Source organism: Manis pentadactyla, chromosome 13 (assembly GCF_030020395.1).
Source record: "Manis pentadactyla isolate mManPen7 chromosome 13, mManPen7.hap1, whole genome shotgun sequence".
NCBI lineage: Eukaryota > Metazoa > Chordata > Mammalia > Pholidota > Manidae > Manis > Manis pentadactyla.
Genome location: NC_080031.1, coordinates 23,480,743 through 23,508,134, shown reverse-complemented (window position 1 = coordinate 23,508,134; position 27,392 = coordinate 23,480,743). Strand labels below are relative to the sequence as shown.

Here is a 27,392-nt window from a genome sequence, read left to right as displayed (position 1 = left end):
AGAGATTGCTAAAAAGTTTGCCCTCTGTCCAACACTACCACATCCAATACTGTATGTGTCTCTCTGCATAATTATCAGGTCTCTCCTCATTTGTTTGTACATACCTCTTTGTGTGGACAATAGATCAATGTCAAAGTGCTTTCTCTCCACCCCAGACGCTTCCAGACTACACAGACTCAATCCAAGTCACACTTGGACTGAAAGATGCAGCTTCTTTTCTTAGTTCCCTTTCTGCTTGGTCAGGGATGAGATGGAAATAGAATGATGAGCATTTCTTTTTTTTTTTTTCTCTTCACCTGTCCTATACTTTTCTCATGACTTTCCCCACACCAATCACTTCTTACTTCTCTGTCACTTTTCCTGTATCTTCCCCTTCTACACCTACCATTAATTGACGTTGCTTTAGAAACTGTTCATACTTATCAGTGCATTCCATCCTAACATTTATGGAGTAGATAATAATATTAATAGCTAACATGTAGGAGCTTATTATGTGCCAGGTGTTGTTTTAGGTATTTTACATTTATTAACTCATTTAATCTGTGAAAATACTCTTCCTATTTTAGATAAGGAAGCTAATGTTTGTTCAACGCCTTGTGTTACACTACAAGTTAACTGGCAAAGGCAGGATTTGAATTCATGTCTGCCTGGCTCAAAAGCATACTTTAAGCATTATTTAATTAATAATTATTTCCAGCCCCTAATCCAAACATTGCGCCACCTCACCGCACATCCAATACCTACCCCTGTGTTCCCTTCCTCCCTGATCCCCATGTCCTTCCCGTCACCCCATCCTACCGCCCACCCCTTCCTTTAGTGCCCATCCCACTCGCTCTCCCTGGGCCCCATACTGCCACCATCACCCCCGGCCCTCCGATCCTTGCCCTTTCCTTGAGACCCTCGTCCCTCGTATTCCCTCATTTCGCGCTTTTATTTCTAGAACTTTGCTCCCACAGGCTCCCAGGCCCTCTAGCTTCGGGGACCCCAGTCCGGGCGCGGTGCAGGCTGGGGAAACACGGCCGCTTCCGGTCGTTTAGTTAGGCCGCCCGGCGGCAGCCCGGGCGCGGTGCAGGCTGGGGGATCACGGCCGCTTCCGGTCGGCCTGCCAGGCCGGCGCCGGAGGGGCGCCCGGGGTCCTCCCGCCCCGCGGCAGCCCGGGCGCGGTGCAGGCTGGGGGGACATGGCCGCTTCCGGTCGCCCTGCCAGGCCGGCACGGGCTTGACCGGGGTCTCTGCCTACGCGCTCCGCCCTCTGCTCCTCCCGCTCGGCAGCCGCGGAGGTCGCTTCAGCCTTTCCCCGTCGCTGCCCGCGCCGCGCCATGGAGAAGAGCTCGAGCTGCGAGAGCCTGGGCTCCCTGCCGGCGGTGGCGCGGCCGCCCAGCGTGGACTCCCTGTCCAGGTACCGGGACGCCCGGGGACCCGCGCCGCGGCGGAGGGGGATGCGCCGGGTCCCTTCACTGGGGCTCGGGAGCCGCTTCGCCTCCCTGAGGGGCTTACAGGCTGGGAGAGAGGAGCCGAGGACTCACTGCCAATCGGTCCTCCTCCTGTCACGCCTCTGCCTCGTTTTGTCCCCGGCTGAAGCCTCCCCAGTTCATCACTTTGTCTTGTCTCACATTCCTTCTCAAATCAGTTTTGGGGCATCCCTTCCCCCACCTCTCCGCCCCGCCCCCCATTTCCTCTCGGCTTTTTTACTCCTCTTTCCAAAATTATCCTCCTTTGTCCTTCTTCCATCCTGTGTCTTGGGTTTTTGGAATCTTGCCCTCGGCCTTTCCCATCGCCTCACTTCTTTATGTCTTTCATGATTTTCTTTACACTCTTATCCCCCCGCCAACTTTGCTTAATAACGTAAATAAAAATGCCCACCGTGCTTCTCTTCTCTAAATCTTTAGCTGAAAAGTCAGTGTACTTGGGAATCTGAATAGTCCTCATCCCCGAGTGAATGAGTGGTAGTTTTCTTCCTTGTTGGGCTACCGGTTCTCCGGTTGTTTCTCTTGTACCAGATGGGACTTTTTTCAGGTATTTTGAGGACTTTAGTATGCAGTTTTGCAGAGAGCTGTTGTAAATGTTAACAAGACATGTTTTAGGTGCAGTTTTTTGTTTTTAAAACAGTGATTTAAAATTTTATTAAGAAATGATAGCAGACCTGTATTTCTTATATAACCACAATGAAAGCATGTTCTTTTCTATTGAAACATAGTCTGTTATTAGAAACTTGTTAGATACTAAATTACTGTTGAAAACATACATTTCATTTTTCCTCTGAATAAACTGAAATTGCTAATTTTAGACTCTGCTAAATACGAGTGATACTGCCATTAAAAAAAAATTTCCTCTACTGCTGTTCAGGACCACATTGGGAAATCATTAGCTGATGCCATCATTCTAAGTTAGATTCTCTTCATATATGCACTCTTAGCAACCTGCCCACCCCCTTTTTACTTTCCTCAACAAGCACAGTGTAATTGTTGGTTTAATTGTCTTTACTACTAGTCTATCAGCTACTTGAAAAGCATCGTATGTTACTCATCTTCATATCCTCAGCATGTAACAGAGACCCTGTATGTCACAGGTGCTCATTAAATGTGTTACTTTTAATTTCTAAATTGAATTATCCAGAAGAGAAGAATTTTCCTTTACATTATGTGTACTGTACATTTGTTTCAAGTGTTTTTTAAATTCTATGTTTACTACTCTGAAGTTTAGAAAGCTGAGGATTTATGTCCTCAGCTGTAATATCATTAAAAAAAACAGGTTAGAAAATTATAATTTTATTGGAAAGTTACAAATGACAACTGTGATTCCGAATAGAACGTACAGAAAACAAAATGAGACAACAGTGATCTCATCCAAGCAAGAGGATTTAGAACCACTGGAGGCAGCATAGTCTTAGAAAGAAGGTATTAGAAGTTAGGAAGCTCAGGCTCTGAAATACAGCCAGCTATTTGGCCTGTATCATTTAAACTTTCTAGACTGCAGTTTTCTCATCTTCTCAAATAAGGTTGATCTGGAAGATCCCTCGGAGCTCTAAAATCTTATCATTCTCTATCTTAGTAATAATACCATCAATTATTAAGATATTACCTTTACAAATAATTCTGTTATGGATTTTAAAAATTATACTAAATGTTACAGATTAAAGTACCTAATAGTGCCATTTAATCACATGTATTTCCTTAAGAAAAAGAGAGCCCAGCAACTGAAAAGTTTATATATGTATTTTAACTTCTTTATAAAAAAAATTATAGTACTGACATGAATTTGAGAAAATTAAGAACTCCTTGAAAGAGTTTGACTACAACATCTTAGCCTCATCCTCTCTGGACAGAAATACAAGTATGACTCTCTCTACTTTTCACATTTCATTCCTCTCCTCCGGAAAGTAGGAAAATAACATTGAATGTTTACTATATAGAATTCACTCTGCTAAATTCTGTCATATTTTCTGTTTCATGACTCATTACACTTATTTATAGCTTTCTCTTTAATCAACAGTGTAGAATAGCTGCATTGTAAGCACTTGTTATAAAACTTACTTAGGCTAACAGTCACAGGTGATTCTAATACAGAAGCAGGTGGACAACCATGGTTATAATTGCTCTGTTAAGGGGGTATCCAGATTAAGTTTTTTCTTTTGTTAGCCTAAGTTAAAGCAAAATATTGATGTTTGGACTATATTATCTCAGCCTTTTGCAGAAATGTTGCTCTTAAATTGTAATTTATTTTTATGCTTTATTTTATACAATTAGGAAATTGCCTTGTGAATTTGTTGTGGTATCTCCTGTAAAATGATAGTTAATAATTTGTTCAATGAGTTACAGATTATCTTTTACACAGGAGATTGACATAGATTTCTGCTGAGTTTAGCGCAGAGGAAAATTGTTAATGTAAACAATTATGCATGCTTCCTATTTGTTTGAAAATGAATACTTTGTAGCTGCATCTTCTCTTTAGCTTAGCAAAAAGATTTGTAACTGAGGTTGGTAATACACTCATCTCTAAGTTTTTCAAGTAGTTTTGTTACATGAATTCAGTTTTAAATATTATGTTGAAATGTTTTAATTTGTAAGATATTTTAGGCCACTCTGGGAAGAAAAGTGTAAGTCTGAACAATTATACACTAACCCATCTGGTTGCCCATTGTTTTTTTTGAAAATGATACACTCCATTGAAGTTGGATGACTGGCTCTTGTGAGATCAGTAGTTCCCACTAATCACATGTTGAGTCTTGATACAGATATATAGATAGATATCAAGATATCTTGATACCTGTATTTGTAGTCATCTCGTAGTTGCCGTTGCTTCTAGCTTTGCCTTCTAGGTCATTAGAGGCCTGATGCTTTTGGTCACAAAAGGGAAATTTCATTTGTTACATGATATCCAGGTAGCAATTTCCCAATCAGCTATAGTTATGTAATCTTGCATCCTTCACAAAAAGTAATTTTCTTTGGTGAGTCCTGCTTGGGATTGCCCTGATTAAGTGAGCTCTTCAGCAGCTTGTGGATATATTGCTTTAGTCCATTCTTCAGCATGTCCAGCACCGGAGAAAGTTGTGAAAAAACTCACTGCAGCACACTGATAATCTGGCCTTATTCCATAGTTCTTGTTGGTCTTGCTTTGATTCTTGATAAAAATATGACTTACACAGGATATAGATAAAACAGTACTGTAGGCTGGATATGATAGCATGGGTAGTCCTAAGCCACAGAATTGTGTAAAGTACACAGCAGAATTTGACTTTGTATTGGTACTTGTAGGTCCAGGGAGAGGAAATCCTGGGGCAAAATACCTCTAAAAACCGAAATCAAAGGGAGAAATAAAGTTTAAAATCCATTTATTGCTTACAAACTGCAGTCTAGCACCGTTTCTCTCCCCTGCTCCAGAAGAAGCAAGTAAGCCCCTCCCACTTAATTTCTCAGGTTCAGACATGCCCTCGGTTGCCCAGGTAATTATCCATTAACAAGGAGATGAACTTCTCTCCACCCCTGAGGTTAGGCACAAGCACTAAAGCCAGGGGAGATATTCTGGAAATGTGACAGTTTTACCCACAGGCCACCCCAGAAATCTCGCCTTACAATCTACCCTTTCCCCTTCTAATGCAGTAGTCCCTGGGTGAGAAGACTGGAGCATTGTGACCAAATGACTTAACAATAACAACAGCAATAAAATCATGACACTCCTCAAGCGGGAGGATTCAGCTAGGTTCAAAGTCTTATGCAGATTAAGTCCATACCTCATCCATTCCATAGGTGGTAGCGGAAGAGGTAGAGTTCAGAGCAATCATCATACGGCACCTGCAGCCAGGGGGCGCATTCAGGCCACAAGGTCTGTAGGAGAAAATAACCTTAAGGGTGATAAGATACATGTTTTAATGACACCAGCATAGGCAAATCTTGTCCATCAGGTAGGATACATGCAAGAGAGTGGTCCTATGATAAAACAGTGGCAGGAATGGGATCTCGTGCTGGTCTATTATACCAGACTTTCACGTCCTCCTTGTGGGAGTTACAGATGGGTCCATATATAGGGCTATGCACTGGCCATAAAGATAAAATAAAACTTCCCCGCAAGATACTCTTACCTCCTGGACGTTTTGGGTACACTGTTGTGACCTTTGGGGGCCATTCAGCTATTCTAGGAATTCACAGGAGGCCAGCTTCCAGGTCTTTCCCCCAAGGTGCCAGAAGGGCCAGCCATCGCTGGTCCATGTGTCAAAATGTCCAGGACCAGATTCATTCAACAGTGTCTTCAGGGCTTAAGGCAGTAGGGGCTGGCAGCAGAATGTTGCTCTGCTGGCCATATCCTGGCTTCAATAGCTCTTTGGTTTGGATGCAGGAGAGGCAGCAAAGTGTGTGAGCATATCCACAGGGCTCAAAGCTCGTTTACATGGCTTCTTATTCAAACAACGCAGCACTGTCCATACGCAAGCTGATCAGCCCCGTAGACTATTGATGTCCGACTTCAGCCCAGATTTCAACAAACTGTTGTACCTTTCTATCATGCCTGCCCCAGTAGGATTATATGGTACATGAAATTTACACTTTATTCCTAATTGCTGCACCCATTCTTGTAACACATGTTACAAGAGGTAATTTTATGTTTTTTCCCACATGAAAGCCCAGTCAATATAGATCTGATATAATGGATCTGAAGTATTAAGGACATAGACTTTTTTTAAGTTTAAACTATTTTATGTTCCAGTCTGACCTCATGTACCAAAATAGCTGTTGGAGGTCTAACCATTGCATCTTCATTTTAGTTAACAGGAAGGACGAAGGGAAGAAGAAAGGCATGGTCCGTCTCTTTAATGGGTACTTTTTTGATGTCACATACAGTCTTTTAGGCTTGTATCCAGTTGGTCGGAATATGGTCCCATGGCCATAGCTAGGAAGGCTAGGATACATGGTCTCTTCTGAAAGGCCTTGTGCTGAATGACAAATGGAGGTTCTGTTTCTAAGGAATAGGAGAGAATGGATATTGGAGACAATCAGCAGCTTCTCCTGTGGCATACAAATTAATCATTTTAAAGCAAGGAAGACATTTTCTAGTTAAAGTCTACACCACTTCACTTATACCAGAAACATTCTTAGACTTACAAATGTAATGACCAAAATAGAAAATACATGGAAAGAGAGAAATGATATATTATAGCAGACGGAAAAAGAGAACTGTTTTGGAACACTCTAAGCTCTGAGTTTTAAAATTTTCTACATTTTTTGTGTGTTATCTTGGGCTAGATTTTTATAATCCTAATCTAGGACCATAAAATAAAAGGGATACATTAAATAATTGCCGGGTCATTAAGTGAAAGGCATGTAGAGATCAAATGAAGAATGATTAACTGTGCTATTTCATGTTTTATTTCATTTAAAGAGCTAAAGGAATTGCATGATAAAGAGGTGGTGGTGATGAGGATGATGGCCTACACTGCTCACTGTGCAGCTGGGCATTCATTTCCAAGTCATGCAAACATGGCTTTTATCCCCTCCCCAAGCTGTTGCATCAGACTCTATTTAGTTATTTTCTCTCATTTCAGTTTTAAAGTTTGGTGTCCTTAAGGGAAATATAACTTGGCCATTTTGGGCCATGTTAGTTTATGAATGCTTTTGCCAATATTTTGTGTTTGTTTTTATATCTTAGACCTAAGAATTTGTTGAAAATTTAGAAAAATAAACGTTTTAAGCATTTTTGTGTCACCTAATTTAAATATTAATATTTTAAACATGTAATGGCAAACATGAGGGGTTTGATCATTTGGGAGTGATTAGAAGAGAGGAGAGAAGTCTCCTTGATAGAGCACTGTTCATTGGGCTTCGAGGGTTTAATAGGCAGGAATCACAAATTTATCTCCTTTTTTACCGGAATGCTGATAACTGCAAGTTGTTTACGTGGGACTTTTTTAGGGGTCGTGTGTTAGCAAAAGGGTAGTAACTTTGGCTGATGATGGGCTAGTGATTACAAGTCCTAATGTTCTTGAGCTGAGCCAAGATGCTTAGCAAAAGTCAAAAATAAAATTTTATATGATACAGATGCTCTCTGTTTATTGGTATTGGATAATATTCTTCCATTATAGGCAAAGGCAGTACCTAAAAATATGAACACCAGATTAAAGCTTTGCTTTTTAAGTGGTAGACGTTGTTTTAATAATAAATTGTGTTAATATTAATCACAATAAATAATAGCACTTAATATTTATTCAAGAGCTCCTATATGCGGGGCGTGGCATAGTGCTAAATCCCTTAATATTTATTTTCTCATGTAACCCTCTCATAGCTATATAAAGTAAACTATTATTGTTTCCATTTTACAGATGAGAAAACTGAAGATTAAGGAGAGCAGTTTGACATTTGATCTTAAGTCTGTTTAAGGATCTGTTTCAGGGCCTATGTGCTGCAAAGAACTGATTGTATCTAAAGATCTGATGTCCCAAGTCCAGGCCAAAACTTGGTAGTTAGGCGGCAGTCCCACGACAGGTTGATTGGGTGGGAGTGATGAGGAAATGAATTTTCTTGACTGCTTGCACTGCTGAGCAGTGGAAGAATAAGGTACCCAATACATTAGTTCAGAGTGCCTGTATTTGAAGACGATTTTCTTTAGCTTTGAATGTTTTTTTTTTTTTTCCCAACAGGAAATGGGGTGATTGTTTTTTCTTTGCTTGATTATTAAGAGGATATTACCATTTTTATTCAAAAGAACAATTTTACATTCTGAACATCAGTTAAATTACGAAACAAGTAAACATGATGCCATAGCCTCCTCCTGCCCTTTCTTCCCTTGCAGGTTTTACAGAATACTTTAGAATACTTTACTGTAGGGCTCCTTAAATATCTGAATTCCCCTAAGTTCCTTTGTGTTTGTTTACAGTTAATGTGTTAAGAGCCATTGACATTTGAAGATCATCAGAAGTGAAGATAAAACATCTCAAAAATTATAATGTAAGTGAATGGGAAAATGGAAATACAAAATGGACAAAAGTTAATATTGCCAGTAATATTTCTGGAATACATATATGACCTTAAATGAAATTTATGCATTTGAGTAACCATTAACCTCAAACTTTTGTCCAATTCTGAGTCCTAGTCCTTAAAATTCTGTTCTCTTCTATCTGGGGAAAATAGTCACCAAGTTTTAGTTATCAGTAATTTTCCATCAGGATTCATTGGGCTTCCATATACTGGCTTTTTTTCTTTTCCTCCTTAGTGCTTTGCAGTTTGAGAAGGGCTCCTGTTAAATTTAAAAGTGTATGCTTGTAGAATTTAAGGTCTTTGCTTTCTAACTGCTGATAAATGTTTTTCCCAATTTTAATTGTATTACTGTTTTGTACGTTTCTTATCCAAAAATATGACCAGTGAGCTAGCTAGCCAACTTCCTTCCTCCCTTTCTTCCTGTCTATAGATATTTAGCACCTGCTATATCCTTCACATTATGTTAGATCTAGAATTCCTAAGACCTTGGTGCTAAAAACAAGTAATGCAGTCTTCTTACACAGTTGGGATATTAGAGATCATCCAGTGTGATTAGGAGTTGTGATGTCCACAAGTGTGGCTTGAGACCACCTGCGTATTTCAGTCACCTGTGGTGCCTGGTGAACACTGGCTTCCTGAATTCTAGCCTAGTCCTTCTGCATCACTGGAATGGGCCCAAGGTTCTGCTTATAAAATGAGAACTACCAATTCAAATACTTTTTGGACTCTAGTCCAACACTGTAAGTTTGTAGATGTGAGAACAGACCTGGAGAAGTTTCATAACTTAACTGAAGGCACAGTAAGTAGATGGTCAGGAAAGGGAGACAGTGTTTCCTCCAAAGCCACAGAGCTATCCAGTGCTGGAAATGGTCTCCTGACACCCCGTTCTCGACTTCGCTACGTCACACAGTGATTCTTGTTGGGCCAGACAGCTTCACTGTGTATATATAAAATCAGCTAATCCATCACTATTTCTGGAAACAAACAAAAAAACCCTAAAAGCATGTATGGATTATTTGCCTGAAAAATATGGACTGTTTCTTCAACTTTAGTTAGATATGTAATTAATTCTGATTTTGAAATCACTGGCTAGAGAAAAACCCTGGCTAGAGAAAAACCCTAGTAGTATAGGTAGAGAAAAAGAACTTTTTTTTTTTCTCATGGCACTATCCCTATTTGCCTTTAAGTTTTATGCTTCTGAAAAGGAGGGCTTGATTTCATTTTTGAATGATGGTAGCTAGGATAGTGCTATGCAAATGAAAGAAGCTAGGATAGTGCTATGCAAATAGTAGGTGCTTGATAAACTTGTAATATGAACTATTAGAACTTATTTTTTTTCCTTTGGATTCTATGAAATACTATAGGAGTGACTTTATTTGCTTGGTACAGAATCTGATACTTATATACCAAGCTAGAGACTTTAAATAATTGAAGTTATTTTATATTTTTAATACTGCATGGTTGTGGTTGATATTCACAGTATCTCTGAAGGACTGAAATATTCTGAAGTATTTCCTGAACTATAAGGAGTTTGAATTAGTTTTAGTATTATATGTATTTTATATTTTATTGTTTATAGTATATTAGTAGTTACTGAGTGGTAACCTTACATTAGGAAATGCCTATGAGAATTTTTTTGGAAATAGTCCATGATTCTTTAATTTACTAGGAAGTTAAACTATAAAACGCTATTATCCAATTTTCTAGATATTTTGGGAAGTGTTTTAATTATAAGATTTTTAAAAAGTACCATTTTAAAATCACTTATTTCTAGTTGGTGTATTATATTTTGTAACTACAGATTTTCTTTCCATTGAATTTTTTTTCTCTTTTTGTAACTACAGACTCAAAATCATAAATATAATAGCTCTAAAAGGAAGCTTTATTATGTAGTCTAATTTCTTCATTTTTTTATTTTGGGACACAAGTCAGGGGACTTGCCTGACAGTGGAAGTTTTATGAACGAACAGAATGCCATTCATTGTATTCCTGTGATGATATGTGTGACATTCTTTGAAGACAAGCAAAAAAAGTCTTTATGATTTATGACTTTTTATTTGAAAAACTTTTTTTTAATTGAGGTACCTACAATAAAATGCAAATTTTACTGTACAGCTTGGTGAATTTTGACGTGTATGTGCTCATGTAGCCCTCACCCAGACCAAGATATTGAACATTCTCAATCATTTCCCCCATCTCCCCATCTCCCTTCTCTATGACAACCTCCAATCTGTTTTTTGTGTCTGAGTCTATTTCTGTTTTTGTTTGCTTGTTTTGTTTTTTTATGTTCTACATACAAATCAGATTATATAGTATTTGTCTTTCTCTGTCTGACTTATTTCACTTAGAGTAATACCCTCTAGGTCTATCCATGTTGTTGCAAATTGCAGGATTTCATTCTCTTTAATGGCTGACTAATATTCCATTGTATATATGTACCATGTCTTTTTTAGCCATTAATCTATTGATGGACATTTAGGTGGTGTCCGTATTTTAGCTATCATAAGTAATGTTGTGATAAACATAGGAGTACACTTATCTTTTCAAATTATTGATTTTGTTTTCCTTGGGTAAACCCCAGAAATGGAATTGCTGGGTTGTATGGTATTTCTATTTTTAACTTTTTGAGAACCTTCCATACAGCTTTCCACAGTGGCTGCATCAGTTTACGTCCTCACCGATAGTGTGGGAGGGCTCCCTTTCCTCTACATCCTTGCCAACACCTGTTATTTCTTGTCTTGTTAGTATTAGCGACTCTCATGTGAGATGATACCTCATTGTGGTTTGATTTATGATTTTTAACAACCAACTAATTTGGTAAATAAAGGAACAGATTTTCAAATTATGGGGTGATAGATTACTGAATGATATCAGTACATAAGATTTTTAACCTAACCTTTCCAGGCTAGAAAGAGAGACATTGTATGTTCTTCTTTGCCTATTGAATGTTTCAACTTAGTGACTGTAAAACAAAATAAAGTACCTGTGTTAACTTGGCCTATATGATTTTGAAGTTTGTGCTTTTGACGAAAAGTTGTATCTCATTACACTGAAAAGGGCATGACTGACTAATAGTAATAATTAGTTTTGTTTTGTCTGGAAAAAAGAAAAATACCTATGTAGGTAGCCTGAGGAATGGGAATATGACTTTGTAATTTTAATAATGAATTCAGATTTGCATGATGGGATAAGAAAATGACATGTGAAGTTTTTTCTTTTTTTATCAAGGCATAAATTCCCATGTGTTATCTATATTTGTTCTGGTTAAAGTGTTTTAGACCAAGCATTTACAGAATAAGTCAACTCCCCTCTTTTACCTTTCTTTCTGACTGTATGTTTCAATTTGGATGGAAGTGTTTGTTTCTAAAATAAAATTCAGTTTCAGAGTAGTGTGTTTTGAGCTCTAATGATCTGACCAGTTTTCAGTGTGGTATAACATTTTCTCAGCTAGCTGATACATAAATAGCTTTTCCCCTTTAGGTTACTTATGAGTCCATATAAGTTTTAATTTTAGCTTTCATTTGACTTTGAATCTGAGATTTTTGAAGGAGTTTTGAGAACGTCTTTTAAGGAGCTGCTGAGGGTGTTGGAACTGGTGCTGGGACTCAAGGGCCCCCCTAACTTTCAATGCTCACCCCATCCCTAATGGACACACCCATTTTGGCTAGAACACTTTGGTTTTTACCTGTTTCATATGCTTATTTCCAGATAAGATCTTTGAAGAAACAGTAGTCTGCAGGAAAAAAATCTCACATGTAAACCACTTTCTGTGTAGTCTGGCTTTTCAGATTTGCTGCTACATTACCAAATAATATACCCTGACTTTTAGTTTGGGAAATACAGTTGAAAGGCCTGAAAATAAAATAACACAAATTAAACTGTATCCAATGTCATGTGTACCTAAGAACCTTGGGATTTTCTAGACTAAGTGCCAACATGCACCAGCTGTCCCAGAACTGAAATCCCCTTTGTTTCTCTGAAGAATATAAAATGTAGTCTCCCATCTCTGTCAGTCAGATGCCAGAATGATAAGATTGTTTATGCTATCTCTTTTATACTATAGGTTGGTCAAGTTAAAAAAAATTCAGGTTCTGGTGTAGCATTTTAAAAAATAATTATGAGCTATGAATTAGTTTGTTTCGAGAATTTTTTTTGTTTTGGGGTTCCTACCAATACTCTGACAATAAGTCTTTTGTGTCCCAAGTGCTACACACACTGAAAGCCTTTTATTATTTATTTTTTTACATAAAATTTTCAACAGAATGACTAATTGAGCATAACAGTTCATATGACACTGTAGTCCATTGTGTAAGTATTGAGAGCAAAATTTTCATTCCTAGGAATATAGAACACATTATTTAATGTTCTTGGGAAAACATGTTATGTGTGTGCTCAGGATACTACTTTGAAGAGAATACTTTTTAAAAAGATCTTTTTTTTTTTCCCCATGGAACACTGAAGAAAGTTTGGCAGGAGGAGTGAAGTGCTTTAAGTAAGGCAAGTGGTTTAGATCATACTGTAATGGTCAGTCATGACAGGACATAAAAGAAATGCAACCTCCTAAATCCTCTGGAGCCATTTGTTTACTAGGACATATGAGAAGATAGGTGACTTGTTCCCAAGTTACTTTGAATTGAGAGTGTATAATGTGGTATGTTTATCTGGATCTCTAATTTTCAGAAATATGTTTTCACTTTCACTAGAAATGATTTTATTGAATTTTAAAGTATTTGATCAGGAGAAATAAAAAGAGTATAAATAAATATATGGCATTTGTTCGTGCTTGGATGTTATTTTTGTGTTAGTTATTGAGAAATACCTCCAAGTGTTAGTGTGACTGGCAGTAAAGTAATGGTAATTCCATTAACAGTCCAGCAAACCAGAACAGCCAGAGAGGGTCAATGCTTTTCTAACCATTATATTGAAAAGTACTAGTGATTGAATTAGTTTTGATTGAAGCTTTGGGTTAGTCTCCTACTTGAATATATCAGAAGTTACATAGGCTGTGCATATGTACTTGTATGAGGGTGTGTGTATGTATGTGTGTTTAAATTTCCCCCTGGTATTTGTAGTTAGTATTGATTCACTAAGCTTTTATGTTAACTAAAACTTTTTTTTTTAAAGTTTAAAAGTTTTTACCTTCAGTTGTTGTAGTCAAATCAGAACATTTTATAGTACAGATCTAAGTGAAGAAAGTGCTTTTGGACCAAGTGCTTTGCTTCATTTTAATTAGTGAATTCCTTCTTAAAAGGATACCCTTATTTTTATTTTTGATTTCATCCTGTTTTCTTTTCTGGAGAGTGTACTCTTGTATTTCCACAATGCTATTTGTGGAATGCTTTCTACGAGTTAAGTATTTAGCATTAATTACTTTCTATAAATCATGCTTTATGATCCTTATTACAGTCTTATAAAGTATCATTATTTTACAAAGAACTTAAGATTAACTTGATCAAATTATTATTTGCTAAGTGTGAAACCAAGCCTCAGTGACCCTAAAGTGTTCAGCCACTAAGCCATCTGTGCCACGTCAGTGTCTGTGCTTTGTGTTCTCTTCCGTGGTTCCATTGCATCCTTATGCAATGTCCCTTCATTCCTACACTGTACCATTAAGAGATACTTGCGTATCTGGCACTTCTTTAGACTGTGAGTCCCTTGAGGAAAATCTGTCTTCAACTGTTTCCACAGTATATAATACATTGACGATGTTAGTAAACCTGGAAGAGAGGAGAGGGTGTACCAAAGGACATTTAGGAAATTCCTGCTCTCCAAGTGAAGGGGAAGATAGGGAAGAGCAGGAGGGAAGATGGCTGAGAGGCCTTTAGTTGGAGGCAGACGTTAGTCTTCATCGTTCCAAAGAAGCTAAGGGATTTGAGGCGTGGGGATATTTGGAGGTGGGAAGTGAACCCCTACTATTTGGAGACAGATTTTTCTGTCTTTGCAGCATTCGCAGGGATGCTTGTTAAGTTCAGTAGTACTGAGGCAAGAGTGCTTCTGTTGTAGGTACCAGAATTCATTTGTTTATACATAATTTTCTTACCTTCATTGATGGCAGTGTTTTTACCGTCATTGATTCACAAAAATAAATATAACTGAAAAAGGAGAAAGAAAAATACACTAATTGAAACAAAAAAATAGAAAAGTGGAGAGCAGTTTATCTAATGATACTATTTTGAAAAGCTTATGGGGAGTGATTCCCATCCCCTTACCAGTAATTAGTTCATCTAAACGCTACACTTTGAAGTAGAACTATTGGACAAAAAGGGTGGAGCATTGCACTTAGGAATAGTGTAGCAAAGGAAAAAGACATTCTGTTATAATAACAACAGACCAGTAAATGTGTGGGAATGACTAAGAGTCAGATGATGGGAATTCTGTTTTGTTTTTGTGGTGGAAAGAAAACTGTCACTGGCTGAAGGTGGTGGCAGGGCTTCTAGAAAACAGCGTGACTGGGGCTGTCTGATACTATGCCTCTTACTATAAATCTAAGTTCTGTTCTTTCATCTGTATGTATATGTCTTCATTTGGTTATTTTGCAGAACCAGAAGATAATGTTTAAACAATATTGAATTGATTCTTTTAAATTAGGAATAAAGAGAATAACACAATATAGGGTGGAATGACAAGTGGGTTAAAGAGAGGGGAGTTCTAGTAACAGGAGTGACTTTTGATTTACACGGGCATGGCTGCAAATTTGGATAAACTCATTTGTGAATGTAAATTGTTTGCATGTTCATACAATCTTTACTCTTTTTTAATGGTTGATAATGAGTCAGAACTTAGTATATTAGAATATAATTTCAGTTTTACTGAAGAGGTATTTTAAGCCTTTTGGGAAAGGGAGTCTGTATGATAAGTATAAAGAATAGATGGCATTATTAACATGAGTTTTTTTCCTATAACAACTTCATTATTTCTAAAATGTGTGTCTCTTTTTTTTTAGCATAGCACACTTGACTTACCTGAATAAAGTTATAAGTGCTTTTGAGGACAGGAATAATTTTGAGGACCTTACCTTACGGTATTATAATTGTTTTTGTTCCCAAGGACTCTTAACTTCCCATTATTCTAAGGCTTATTAGTTACTTAAAGGTTACCCAATGCCTGGGAATTTTCTACTTATTTATGGCTTAGATATTTGAACCTACTCAATTTTTTTTTATCTCCATTAAAGGATTTGTAGGAATAGAAGGAAGAATCATGATAATTTTATTCTTAATAACAACTCTGATTAAAAGTTTGGCAGAAAAGTCTCCACACTAATTAAAAATGAAGAACAAAATTCATGATGTTGCAGCTGTGTGAGGGCTTCCTCTGGGGAAAGTTTATGCCTTATAGCTAAGAAATGATGTTGAAAGACAAGTCTGTGAATCACATTTTCAAATGGGACAACAGTTTGTGTATGTGTGTGCGTGCATGTGTGTGAATGGGGAGAGTTAAAGGTATTTTGACTATCAAGGGAGGAAAAACAATAAAAGTGGTAGAATCCAGGTTAGCAAATATTTCCAATATTAGAACTATAACACCAATTCATTTGTGGTCCTAGAATTTTTTTTGTCTGTGTTCTGATCATAGACTCTTGGCTCTGAACTTTGAGCCCATCTAGTTTAGCAACTCTGCCTCTCAAGTCTTCCTTATGACTTGATGTCATCATTGAATTTAATTCATTGAATGTTATTCACAAAGCTCTCCCTTTCTCAGCACTTCCCCATTTTGGAGAGATGCTCATGATAAAAAATGGTTTTTGGATATAGGAATTCACCTCTTTTTGGATATAGGAATTAAGCCTCTAGGTTAAATGGAATACAGATAATGGAGAAAGATTGCTTAGTTAGAATGAAAAACATTGTATTTTCAATTAAGCATGCGTTAGAAAAAAATCCTTTTTATTTTTTCCTTGGTGGGTAGGGAGGTGGTATTTAGTGATTAAAACAAATACTATGTAATAGCTGTAATTTAATTTGAGTAATAATACCACAGTATTATACTCTTGACTGAAATCTGTGAAACTCATAAAACTAAAGGGCATTTAAAAAAGTGTTTTTGGATCACAAACCTGTGAATTTTTATGTCATCTCTTCATTTGCCTGCCTAAAAGCTATCCATTTTGGCTTTTGTTGAAAAACGACAGCATGATATTTTTTTTTGACATTTTGTGACAATTTCACAAGTCTTTTATTCTTGGTAATGACAGATTAGATCATCTCAGATATTTATTTAATGTTTTTCCCAAAAGTCTATTATCCTTTTAAGTTATTTTAGTGTCAGTAAATCTGGCCTACTATTTTATTGCTGTCATTTTCCAAATGATAGGTATTTTGTAAAGTTAATCTTCAAAAATTTCTGATTTTTATTTGGGAAGTTTTCTTGGTGAATAAGCATTTGTTAAGTTTGTTCATTTTCCCAAATTAGAAAACTTGAAAATATTAGCAAGAACTAGAAAGGAATAGTCAAGAACTAAAGATGAATATGCTGAGGGAGACTTACATCCAGGAGGAATGGTATTAATTTGGGAAGTATTCCTGAGAAGATACCTTGTTTCTTAGATAGCCCTTATGCATATTTGTTTTTTGCTTTAAACCTATATCTTAAACATTTTAACAGTAATTTTATTTTCTACATTTTAACATATTATCAACTGTAGGATGCTGTTTTTTTTTCCTTTGTTTGTTTGTTTTTTGAGGGCATCTCTCATATTTATTGATCAAATTCTTGTTAACAACAATAAAATTCTGTATAGGGGAGTCAATGCTCAATGCACAATCATTAATCCACCCCAAGCCTAATTTTCATCAGTCTCCTATCTTCTGAAGCATAACGAACAAGTTCTTACATGGAGAACAAATTCTTACATAGTGAATAAGTTACATGGTGAACAGTACAAGGGCAGTCATCACAGAAACTTTCGGTTTTGCTCATGCTTTATGAACTATAAACAGTCAGTTCAAATATGAATACTCATTTGATTTTTATACTTGATTTATATGTGGATACCACATTTCTCTCTTTATTATTATTATTTTTAATAAAATGCTGAAGTGGTAGGTAGATACAAGATAAAGGTAGAAAACATAGTGTTGTAAGAGAGTAAATGTAGATGATCAGGTTTGTGCCTGTAGACTATGTGTTAATCCAAGCTAGACAAGGGCAATAAAACATTCACGTATGCAGAAGATTTCTCTCAGAACGGGGGGGTGAAGTTCTAAGCCTCACCTCTGTTGATCCCCAATTTCTCACCTGATGGCCCCCCGCGACTGTGCCTGTCTTAGGTTGTTCCTCCCTTGAGGAATCTTACCCATCTCTGGCTAACCAGTCATCTTCCAGGGCCATACAGGAAAATGTAAAGTTGGTAAGTGAGAGAGAAGCCTTATTGTTTGAAAAGGTTAGCTTTTTACTTCTTTGCATATTTATGCCCTGTGGCTTCTATGCCCAGCATTTGCCTTGAGGTATCTTTATCACTTGGAAGAATTATGATACTCGGTAAATTTGATATGAGGCACGAATTCTATTTAAGGGTTGTAAGTAGGAAGGAAGAAGAAAAGCTATAGAAGAAGCAGGCGGAAGAAAACATGGGAAGATTGATTATTTCTTTGACATATCTTCTTGTAGAGTAACTTCAGCATGTATAGGTTTTAAGCTACTACTTAAATTGCGCACACAGATTAACATAATAGGAGTATAGTTACATAACCAAAGCATACCTGTAATTACCAGCCATCTCCAGTGAAACCAAGAAAACCAGTTAGGCACCTTAGGCATTTGTGAAAACTTATCTATGATATGGTGGATATTGTCCAACTGAACTTGAACAGTCTGAGAGAAATCAGACAAATTCAAACAACCCATTCCTGGGAACTGTTCACATCCCATATGTTCTTTTAACAGTAAATAGTCTGTAGTTGTAAGATTTTGGAGCGCTACAATTTGCACTTCTCCTAATTCTTGGTTGAGTTCCAACAGTATAGATCCAGTCAAATTTGTTGTTTTACTGTAAGCACAGGCCAGCTTAGATATCTCCTTCTTCATTCCCATGGCAAGTCCAGGAACTGGTGGGATGAGTGCATCTACAGCTGTAGCAGTGCGTGGATCTTTGTTGGGGGTTTTTGATGATCATCTTCTGGCATGAGTCTTCCAGAGAGTGCTGATGTTGGAAGCTGTTTTTCATATCGTATCTTAGTTCATTTTCAGGGTAGCCAAATTAGGCTTTGATCCTCTGTATAAACACAAACAGACCCTTTGCCTACACTTTTATATGCCCTTTATACCCTTGTGTAGAACTCATTGGAGGTCACTACACAGGAACTGCCTTTTTATTTTTTTATTTTTTGGTATCATTAATCTACACTTACATGACGAATATTATGTTTACTAGGCTCTCCCCTATACCAGGTCTCCCCTATAAACACCTTAACAGTCACTGTCCATCAGCATAGCAAAATGTTGTAGAATCTCTACTTGCCTTTTCTGTGTTGTACAGCCCTCCCCTTTCTCCCACCCCCCCCATGCCTGCTAATCTTAATATCCCCCTTCTTCTTCCCCCCCCTTATCCCTCCCTACCCACCCATCAATCCCAGTCCCTTTCCCTTTGGTACCTGTTAGTCCATTCTTGAGTTCTGTGATTCTGCTGCTGTTTTGTTCCTTCAGTTTTTCCTTTGTTCTTATATTCCACAGATGAGTGAAATCATTTGGTATTTCTCTTTCTCCTATTGGCTTGTTTCACTGAGCATAATACCCTCCAGCTCCATCCATGTTGCTGCAAATGGTAGGATTTGCCCTTTTCTTATGGCTGAGTAGTATTCCATTGTGTATATGTACCACATCTTCTTTATCCATTCATCTATCGATGGACATTTAGGTTGCTTCCAATTCTTGGCTATTGTAAATAGTGCTGCGATAAACATAGGGGTGCACTGGTCTTTCTCATACTTGATTGCTGCATTCTTAGGGTAAATTCCTAGGAGTGCAATTCCTGGGTGAAATGGTAGGTCTGTTTTGAGCATTTTGATGTACCTCCATACTGCTTTCCACAATGGTTGAACTAACTTACATTCCCACCAGCAGTGCAGGAGGGTTCCCCTTTCTCCACAGCCTCGCCAACATTTGTTGTTGTTTGTCTTTTGGATGGCAGCCATCCTTACTGGTGTGAGGTGATACCTCATTGTAGTTTTAATTTGCATTTCTCTGATAATTAGTGATGTGGAGCATCTTTTCATGTGTCTGTTGGCCATCTGTATTTCTTTTTTGGAGAACTGTCTGTTCAGTTCCTCTGCCCATTTTTTTTTTTTTTTTTAAATAATTATTTTTTATTGAAGGGTAGTTGATGCACAGTATTACATTACATGAGTTTCAAGTGTACAACACAGTGGTAGAACATTTATATACATAATTCTAGGTTCCAGCTATCACCCTACCAGGCTGTTACAATATCTTGACTATATTCCTTATGCTATACATTACATCCCGGTTACTAATTTATTTTACCATTGGAAGTCTGTCCTTTTTTTTTTGTTTTGTTTTTTTTTGTGAGGGCATCTCTCATATTTATTGATCAAATGGTTGTTAACGACAATAAAATTCTGTATAGGGGAGTCAATGCTCAATGCACAATCATTAATCAACCCCAAGCTTAATTTTTGTCAGTCTCCAATCTTCTGAGGCATAACAAACAAGTTTTTACATGTAGAACAAATTCTTACATAATGAATAAGTTACATAGTGAACAGTACAAGGGCAGTCATCACAGAAACTTTAGGTTTTGCTCATGCATTATGAACTCTAAACAGTCAGTTCAAATATGAATACTCATTTGGTTTTTATACTTGATTTATATGTGGATACCACATTTCTCTCTTTATTATTATTATTTTTAATAAAATGCTGAAGTGGTAGGTAGATACAAGATAAAGGTAGAAAACATAGTTTAGTGTTGTAAGAGAGCACATGTAGATGATCCGGTGTGTGCCTGTAGACTATGTGTTAATCCAAGCTAGACCAGGGCAATAAAACATCCACGGATGCAGAAGATTTCTCTCAGAATAGGGGGGGTGAGGTTCTAAGCCTCACCTCTGTTGATCCCCAATTTCTCACCTGATGGCCCCCCTGCGACTGTGCCTGTCTTAGGTTGTTCCTCCCTTGAGGAATCTTACCCGTCTCTGGCTAACCAGTCATCTTCCGGGGCCATACAGGGAAATGTGAAGTTGGTAAGTGAGAGAGAAGCCTTATTGTTTGAAAAAGTTCGCTTTTTACTTCTTTGCATATTTATGCCCTGTGGCTTCTATGCCCAGCATTTGTCTTGAGGTATCTTTACCACTTGGAAGAATTATGATACTCGGTAAATTTGATTTGAGGCACGAATTCTATTTAAGGGTTGTAATTAGGAAGGAAGAAGAAAAGCTATAGAAGTAGCAGGTGGAAGAAAACATGGGAAGATTGATTATTTCTTTGATATATCTTCTTGTAGAGTAACTTCAGCATGTATAGGTTTTAAGCTACTACTTAAATTGCACACACACATTAACATAATAGGAGTATAGATACATAACCAAAGCATATCTGTAATTACCAGCCATCTCCAGTGAAACCAAGAAAACCAGTTAGGCACCTTAGGCATTTGTGAAAACTTATCTATGATATGGTGGATATTGTCCAACTGAACTTGAACAGTCTGAGAGAAATCAGACAAATTAAAACAACCCATTCCTGGGGACTGTTCACATGCCATATGTTCTTTTAACAGTAAATAGTTTGTAGTTGTAAGACTTTGGAGCGCTACAATTTGCACTTCTCCAAATTCTTGGTTGAGTTCCAACAGTATAGATCCAGTCCAATTTTGTTGTTTTACTGTATGCACAGGCCAGCTTAGATATCTCCTTCCTCATTCCCATGGCAAGTCCAGGAACTGGTGGGATGAGTGCATCTACAGCTGTAGCAGTGCGTGGATCTTTGTTGGGGTTTTTTGATGATCATCTTCTGGCATGAGTCTTCCAGAGAGTGCAGATGTTGGAAGTTCTTTTTCATATCGTATCTTAGTTCATTTTCGGGGTAGCCCAATTAGGCTTTGATCCTCTGTATAAACACAAACAGACCCTTTGCCTACACTTTTATATGCCCTTTATACCCTTGTGTAGAACTCGTTGGAGGTTACCACACAGGAACTGCCCTTTTTTTTTTTTTTTTTTGCTTTGTTTTTGGTATCACTAATCTACACTTACATGACGAATATTATGTTTACTAGGCTCTCCCCTATACCAGGTCTCCCCTATAAACCCCTTTACTGTCACTGTCCATCAGCATAGCAAAATGTTGTAGAATCACTACTTGCCTTCTCTGTGTTGTACAGCCCTCCCTTTTCTCCTACCCCCCCATGCATGTTAATCTTAATACCCCCCTACTTCTCCCCCCCTTATCCCTCCCTACCCACCCATCCTCCCTAGTCACTTTCCCTTTGGTACCTGTTAGTCCATTCTTGAGTTCTGTGATTCTGCTGCTGTTTTGTTCCTTCAGTTTTTCCTTTGTTCTTATATTCCACAGATAAGTGAAATCATTTGGTATTTCTCTTTCTCCGCTTGGCTTGTTTCACTGAGCATAATACCCTCCAGCTCCATTCATGTTGCTGCAAATGATTGGATTTGCCCTTTTCTTATGGCTGAGTAGTATTCCATTGTGTATATATACCACATCTTCTTTATCCATTCATCTATTTTTGGACATTTAGGTTGCTTCCAATTCTTGGCTATTGTAAATAGTGCTGCAATAAACATAGGGGTGCATCTGTCTTTCTCAAACTTGATTGCTGCGTTCTTAGGGTAAATTCCTAGGAGTGCAATTCCTGGGTCAAATGGTAAGTCTGTTTTGAGCATTTTGATGTACCTCCATACTGCTTTCCACAATGGTTGAACTAACTTACATTCCCACCAGCAGGGCAGGAGGGTTCCCCTTTCTCCACAGCCTCGCCAACATTTGTTGTTGTTTGTCTTTTGGATGGCAGCCATCCTTACTGGTGTGAGGTGATACCTCATTGTAGTTTTAATTTGCATTTCTCTGATAATTAACGATGTGGAGCATCTTTTCATGTGTCTGTTGGCCATCTGTATTTCTTTTTTGGAGAACTGTCTGTTCAGTTCCTCTGCCCATTTTTTAATTGGGTTATTTGTTCTTTGTTTGTTGAGGCGTGTGAGCTCTTTATATATTCTGGACGTCAAGCCTTTATTGGATGTGTCATTTTCAAATATATTCTCCCATACTGTAGGGTTCCTTTTTGTTCTATTGATGGTGTCTTTTGCTGTACAGAAGCTTTTCAGCTTAATATAGTCCCACTTGTTCATTTTTGCTGTTGTTTTCCTTGCCTGGGGAGATATGTTCAAGAAGAGGTCACTCATGTTTATGTCTAAGAGGTTTTTGCCTATGTTTTCTTCCAAGAGTTTAATGGTTTCATGACTTACATTCAGGTCTTTGATCCATTTTGAGTTTACTTTTGTATATGGGGTTAGACAGTGGTCCAGTTTCATTCTCCTACATGTAGCTGTCCAGTTTTGCCAGCACCATCTGTTGAAGAGACTGTCATTTCCCCATTGTATGTCCATGGCTCCTTTATCAAATATTAATTGACCATATATGTCTGGGTTAATGTCTGGATTCTCTAGTCTGTTCCATTGGTCTGTGGCTCTGTTCTTGTGCCAATAGCAAATTGTCTTGATTACTATGGCTTTATAGTAGAGCTTGAAGTTGGGGAGTGAGATGCCCCCTACTTTATTCTTCTTACTCAGGATTGCTTTGGCTATTCGGGGTCTTCGGAGTTTCCATATGAATTTTTGAATTATTTGTTCCAGTTCATTGAAGAATGTTGCTGGTAGTTTCATAGGGATTGCATCAAATCTGTATATTGCTTTGGGCAGGATGGTCATTTTGATGATATTAATTCTTCCTAGCCACGAGCATGGGATGAGTTTCCATCTGTTAGTGTCCTCTTTAATTTCTCTTAAGAGTGACTTGTAGTTTTCAGAGTATAAGTCTTTCACTTCTTTGGTTAGGTTTATTCCTAGGTATTTTATTTTTTTTGATGCAATTGTGAATGGAATTGTTTTCCTGATTTCTCTTTCTGTTGGTTCATTGTTAGTGTATAGGAAAGCTACAGATTTCTGTGTGTTGATTTTGTGTCCTGCAACTTTGCTGTATTCCCATATCAGTTCTAGTAGTTTTGGGTGGAGTCTTTAGGGTTTTTTATGTACAGTATCATGTCTTCTGCAAATAGTGACAGTTTAACTTCTTTGCCAATCTGGATTCCTTGTATTTTTTTGTTTTGTCTGATTGCCGTGGCTAGGACCTCCAGTACTATGTTAAATAACAGTGGGGAGAGTGGGCATCCCCGTCTAGTTCCCGATCTCAGAGGAAATGCTTTCAGCTTCCCACTGTTCAATATAATGTTGGCTGTGGGTTTATCATAGATGGCCTTTATTATGTTGAGGTACTTGCCCTCTATTCCCATTTTGCTGAGAGTTTTTATCATGAATGGATGTTGAACTTTGTCAAATGCTTTTTCAGCATCTATGGAGATGATCATGTGGTTTTTGTCTTTCTTTTTGTTGATGTGGTGGATGATGTTGATGGACTTTCGAATGTTGTACCATCCTTGCATCCCTCGGATGAATCCCACTTGGTCATGGTGTATGATCCTTTTGATGTATTTTTGAATTCGGTTTGCTAATATTTTGTTGAGTATTTTTGCATCTACGTTCATCAGGGATATTGGTCTGTAGTTTTCTTTTCTGATGGGCTCTTTGCCTGGTTTTGGTATTAGGGTGATGTTAGCTTCATAGAATGAGTTTGGGAGTATCCCCTCCTCCTCTATTTTTTGGAAAACTTTAAGGAGAATGGGTATTATGTCTTCCCTGTGTGTCTGATAAAATTCTGAGGTAAATCCATCTGGCCCGGGGGTTTTGTTCTTTGGTAGTTTTTGGATTACCGCTTCAATTTCGTTGCTGGTAATTGGTCTGTTTAGATTTTCTGTTTCTTTCTGGGTCAGTCTTGGAAGGTTGTATTTTTCTAGGAAGTTGTCCATTTCTCCTAGGTTTCCCAGCTTGTTAGCATATAGGTTTTCATAGTATTCTCTAATAATTCTTTGTATTTCTGTGGGGTCTGTCGTGATTTTTCCTTTCTCGTTTCTGATACTGTCGATTTGTGTTGACTCTCTTTTCCTCTTAATAAGTCTGGCTATAGGCTTATCTATTTTGTTTATTTTCTCAAAGTACCAGTTCTTGGTTTCATTGATTTTTGCTATTGTTTTATTCTTCTCAATTTTATTTATTTCTTCTCTGATCTTTATTATGTCCCTCCTTCTGCTGACTTATGCCTCACTTGTTCTTCTTTTTCCAATTTCAATAATTGTGACATTTGACTATTCATTTGGGATTGTTCTTCCTTTTTTAAATATGCTTGAATTGCTATGTACTTTCCTCTTAAGACTGCTTTTGCTGTGTCCCACAGAAGTTGGGGCTTAATGTTGTTGTTGTCATTTGTTTCCATATATTGCTGGATCTCCATTTTGATTTGGTCATTGATCCATTGATTATTTAGGAGCGTGTTGTTAAGCCTCCATGTGTTTGTGAGCCTTTTTGCTTTCTTTGTACAGTTTATTTCTAGTTTTATGCCTTTGTGGTCTGAAAAGTTGGTTGGTAGGGTTTCAATCTTTGGAATTTACTGAGGCTCTTTTTGTGGCCTAGTGTGTGGTCTATTCTGGAGAATGTTCCATGTGCACTTGAGAAGAATGTGTATCCTGTTGCTTTTGGATGTAGAGTTCTGTAGATGTCTATTAGTTCCATCTGCTCTACTGTGTTGTTCAGTGCTTCCGTGTCCTTATTTTCTGCCCGGTGGATCTATCCTTTGGGGTGAGTGGTGTGTTGAAGTCTCCTAGAATGAATGCATTGCAGTCTATTTCTCCCTTTGGTTCTGTTAGTATTTGTTTCACATATGCTGGTGCTCCTGTGTTGGGTGCATATATATTTAGAATGGTTATATCCTCTTTTTGGACTGAGCCCTTTATCATTATGTAGTGTCCTTCTTTATCTCTTGTTACTTTCTTAGTTTTGAAGTCTATTTTGTCTGATATTAGTACTGCAACCCCTGCTTTCTTCTCGCTGTTGTTTGCCTGAAATATGTTTTTCCATCCCTTGACTTTTAGTCTGTACATGTCTTTGGGTTTGAGGTGAGTTTCTTGTAAGCAGCATATAGATGGTTCTTGCTTTTTTATCCATTCTATTACTCTGTGTCTTTTGATTGGTGCATTCAGTCCATTAACATTTAGGGTGACTATTGAAAGATATGTACTTATTGCCATTGCAGGCTTTAAATTCATGGTTACCAAAGGTTCAAGGTTAGCCTCTTTAGTATCTTACTGCCTAACTTACCTCGCTTATTAAGCTGTTATGTACACTGTCTGGAGATTCTTTACTTCTCTCCCTTCTTATTCCTCCTCCTCCATTCTTCCTATGTTGGGTGTTTTGTTCTATGCTCTTTCTAGGAGTGCTCCCATCTAGAGCAGTCTCTGTAAGATGTCCTGTAGAGGTGGTTTGTGGGAAGCAAATTCCCTCAGGTTTTGTTTGTCTGGGAATTGTTTAATCCCACCATCATATTTAAATGATAGTCGTGCTGGATACAGTATCCTTGGTTCAAGGCCCTTCTGTTTCATTGCATTAAATATATCATGCCATTCTCTTCTGGCCTGTGGGGTTTCTGTTGAGAAGTCTGACGTTAGCCTGATGGGTTTTCCTTTATAGGTGACCTTTTTCTCTCTAGCTGCCTTTAAAACTCTTTCCTTGTCCTTGATCTTTGCCATTTTAATTATTATGTGTCTTGGTGTTGTCCTCTTTGGATCCTTTCTGTTGGGGGTTCTGTGTATTTCCATGGTCTATTCGATTATTTCCTCTCCCCGTTTGGGGAATTTTTCAGCAATTATTTCTTCCAAGATACTTTCCATCCCTTTTCCTCTCTCTTCTTCTTCTGGTACCCCTATAATACGGATATTGTTTCTTTTGGATTGGTCACACAGTTCTCTTAATATTGTTTCATTCCTGGAGATCCTTTTATCTCTATGTCAGCTTCTATGCGTTCCTGTTCTCTGTTTTCAATTCCATCAATGGCCTCTTGCATCCTATCCATTCTGCTTATAAACCCTTTCAGAGTTTGTTTCATTTCTGTAATCTCCTTTCTGGCATCTGTGATCTCCCTCCCGACTTCATCCCATATTTCTTGCCTATTTCTCTGCATCTCTGTCAGCATGTTTATGATTCTTATTTTGAATTCTTTTTCAGGAAGACTGGTTAGGTCTGTCTCCTTCTCTGGTGTTGTCTCTGTGATCTTTGTCTGCCTGTAGTTTTGCCTTTTCATGGTGATAGGAATAGTTTGCAGAGCTGGAACGAGTGACGGCTGGAAGAACTTACCTTCTTGTTGGTTTGTGGCCCTCCTCTCCTTGGAGAACAGTGACCTCTAGTGGCTTGTGCTGGGCAGCTGGGCGCAGACAGGGCTTCTGCTTCCTGCCGGGCTGCTATGGAGTTTGTCTCCGCTGTTGCTGTGGGCGTGGCCTGGCTTCGGCCGCCACTCCAATGTGGTGGAGTCACGCTGGAGGGGGAGCGGCCGGAAGGCTATGTATCTCCGAAAGGGGCCTCCCTGCTCCCTGCAGCCCAGGTGATTAGGGTGTCCAGAGATCCCCGGATTCCCTATCTCTGGATTAAGTGTCCCGCCCTGCCTCTTTAAGACTTCCAAAAAGCACCTGCCAAAACAAAACAACGACCACACACACACACAAAAAATTTAAAAATTAAAAAAATAAATAATAAACATAAAAAATGGCCGCTCGTTTTTCTTTATTCTCCAGCGCCAGCCTCAGGCATCTGCTCACTGGTCTTGCTACCCTGTTTCCCTAGTATTGGGGTCCCTA

The 27,392-nt window shown here is 38.0% G+C and overlaps 1 protein-coding gene across 4 annotated transcripts in view; it reads left to right on the top strand.

The window, feature by feature from the left end:
• Nucleotides 1-1,060: 1,060 nt before the first annotated feature.
• Nucleotides 1,061-27,392, top strand: part of MTMR2 (myotubularin related protein 2) — a 132,679-nt gene continuing 106,347 nt past the window's right edge. For 2 of the 4 annotated variants that reach the window (XM_057490738.1, XM_036902822.2), the window contains exons 1-2: nt 1,064-1,398; nt 8,361-8,431. Coding sequence is in view for 1 of the 4 variants with exons in the window: in XM_036902821.2 (XP_036758716.2) it covers nt 1,319-1,398 (80 nt within the window). In the remaining 3 variants the exon portion in view is untranslated. Of the gene's footprint in view, nt 1,399-8,360; nt 8,432-27,392 lie in introns of all 4 variants that reach the window. The other 2 variants (XR_005028222.2, XM_036902821.2) reach the window with 2 other exon arrangements.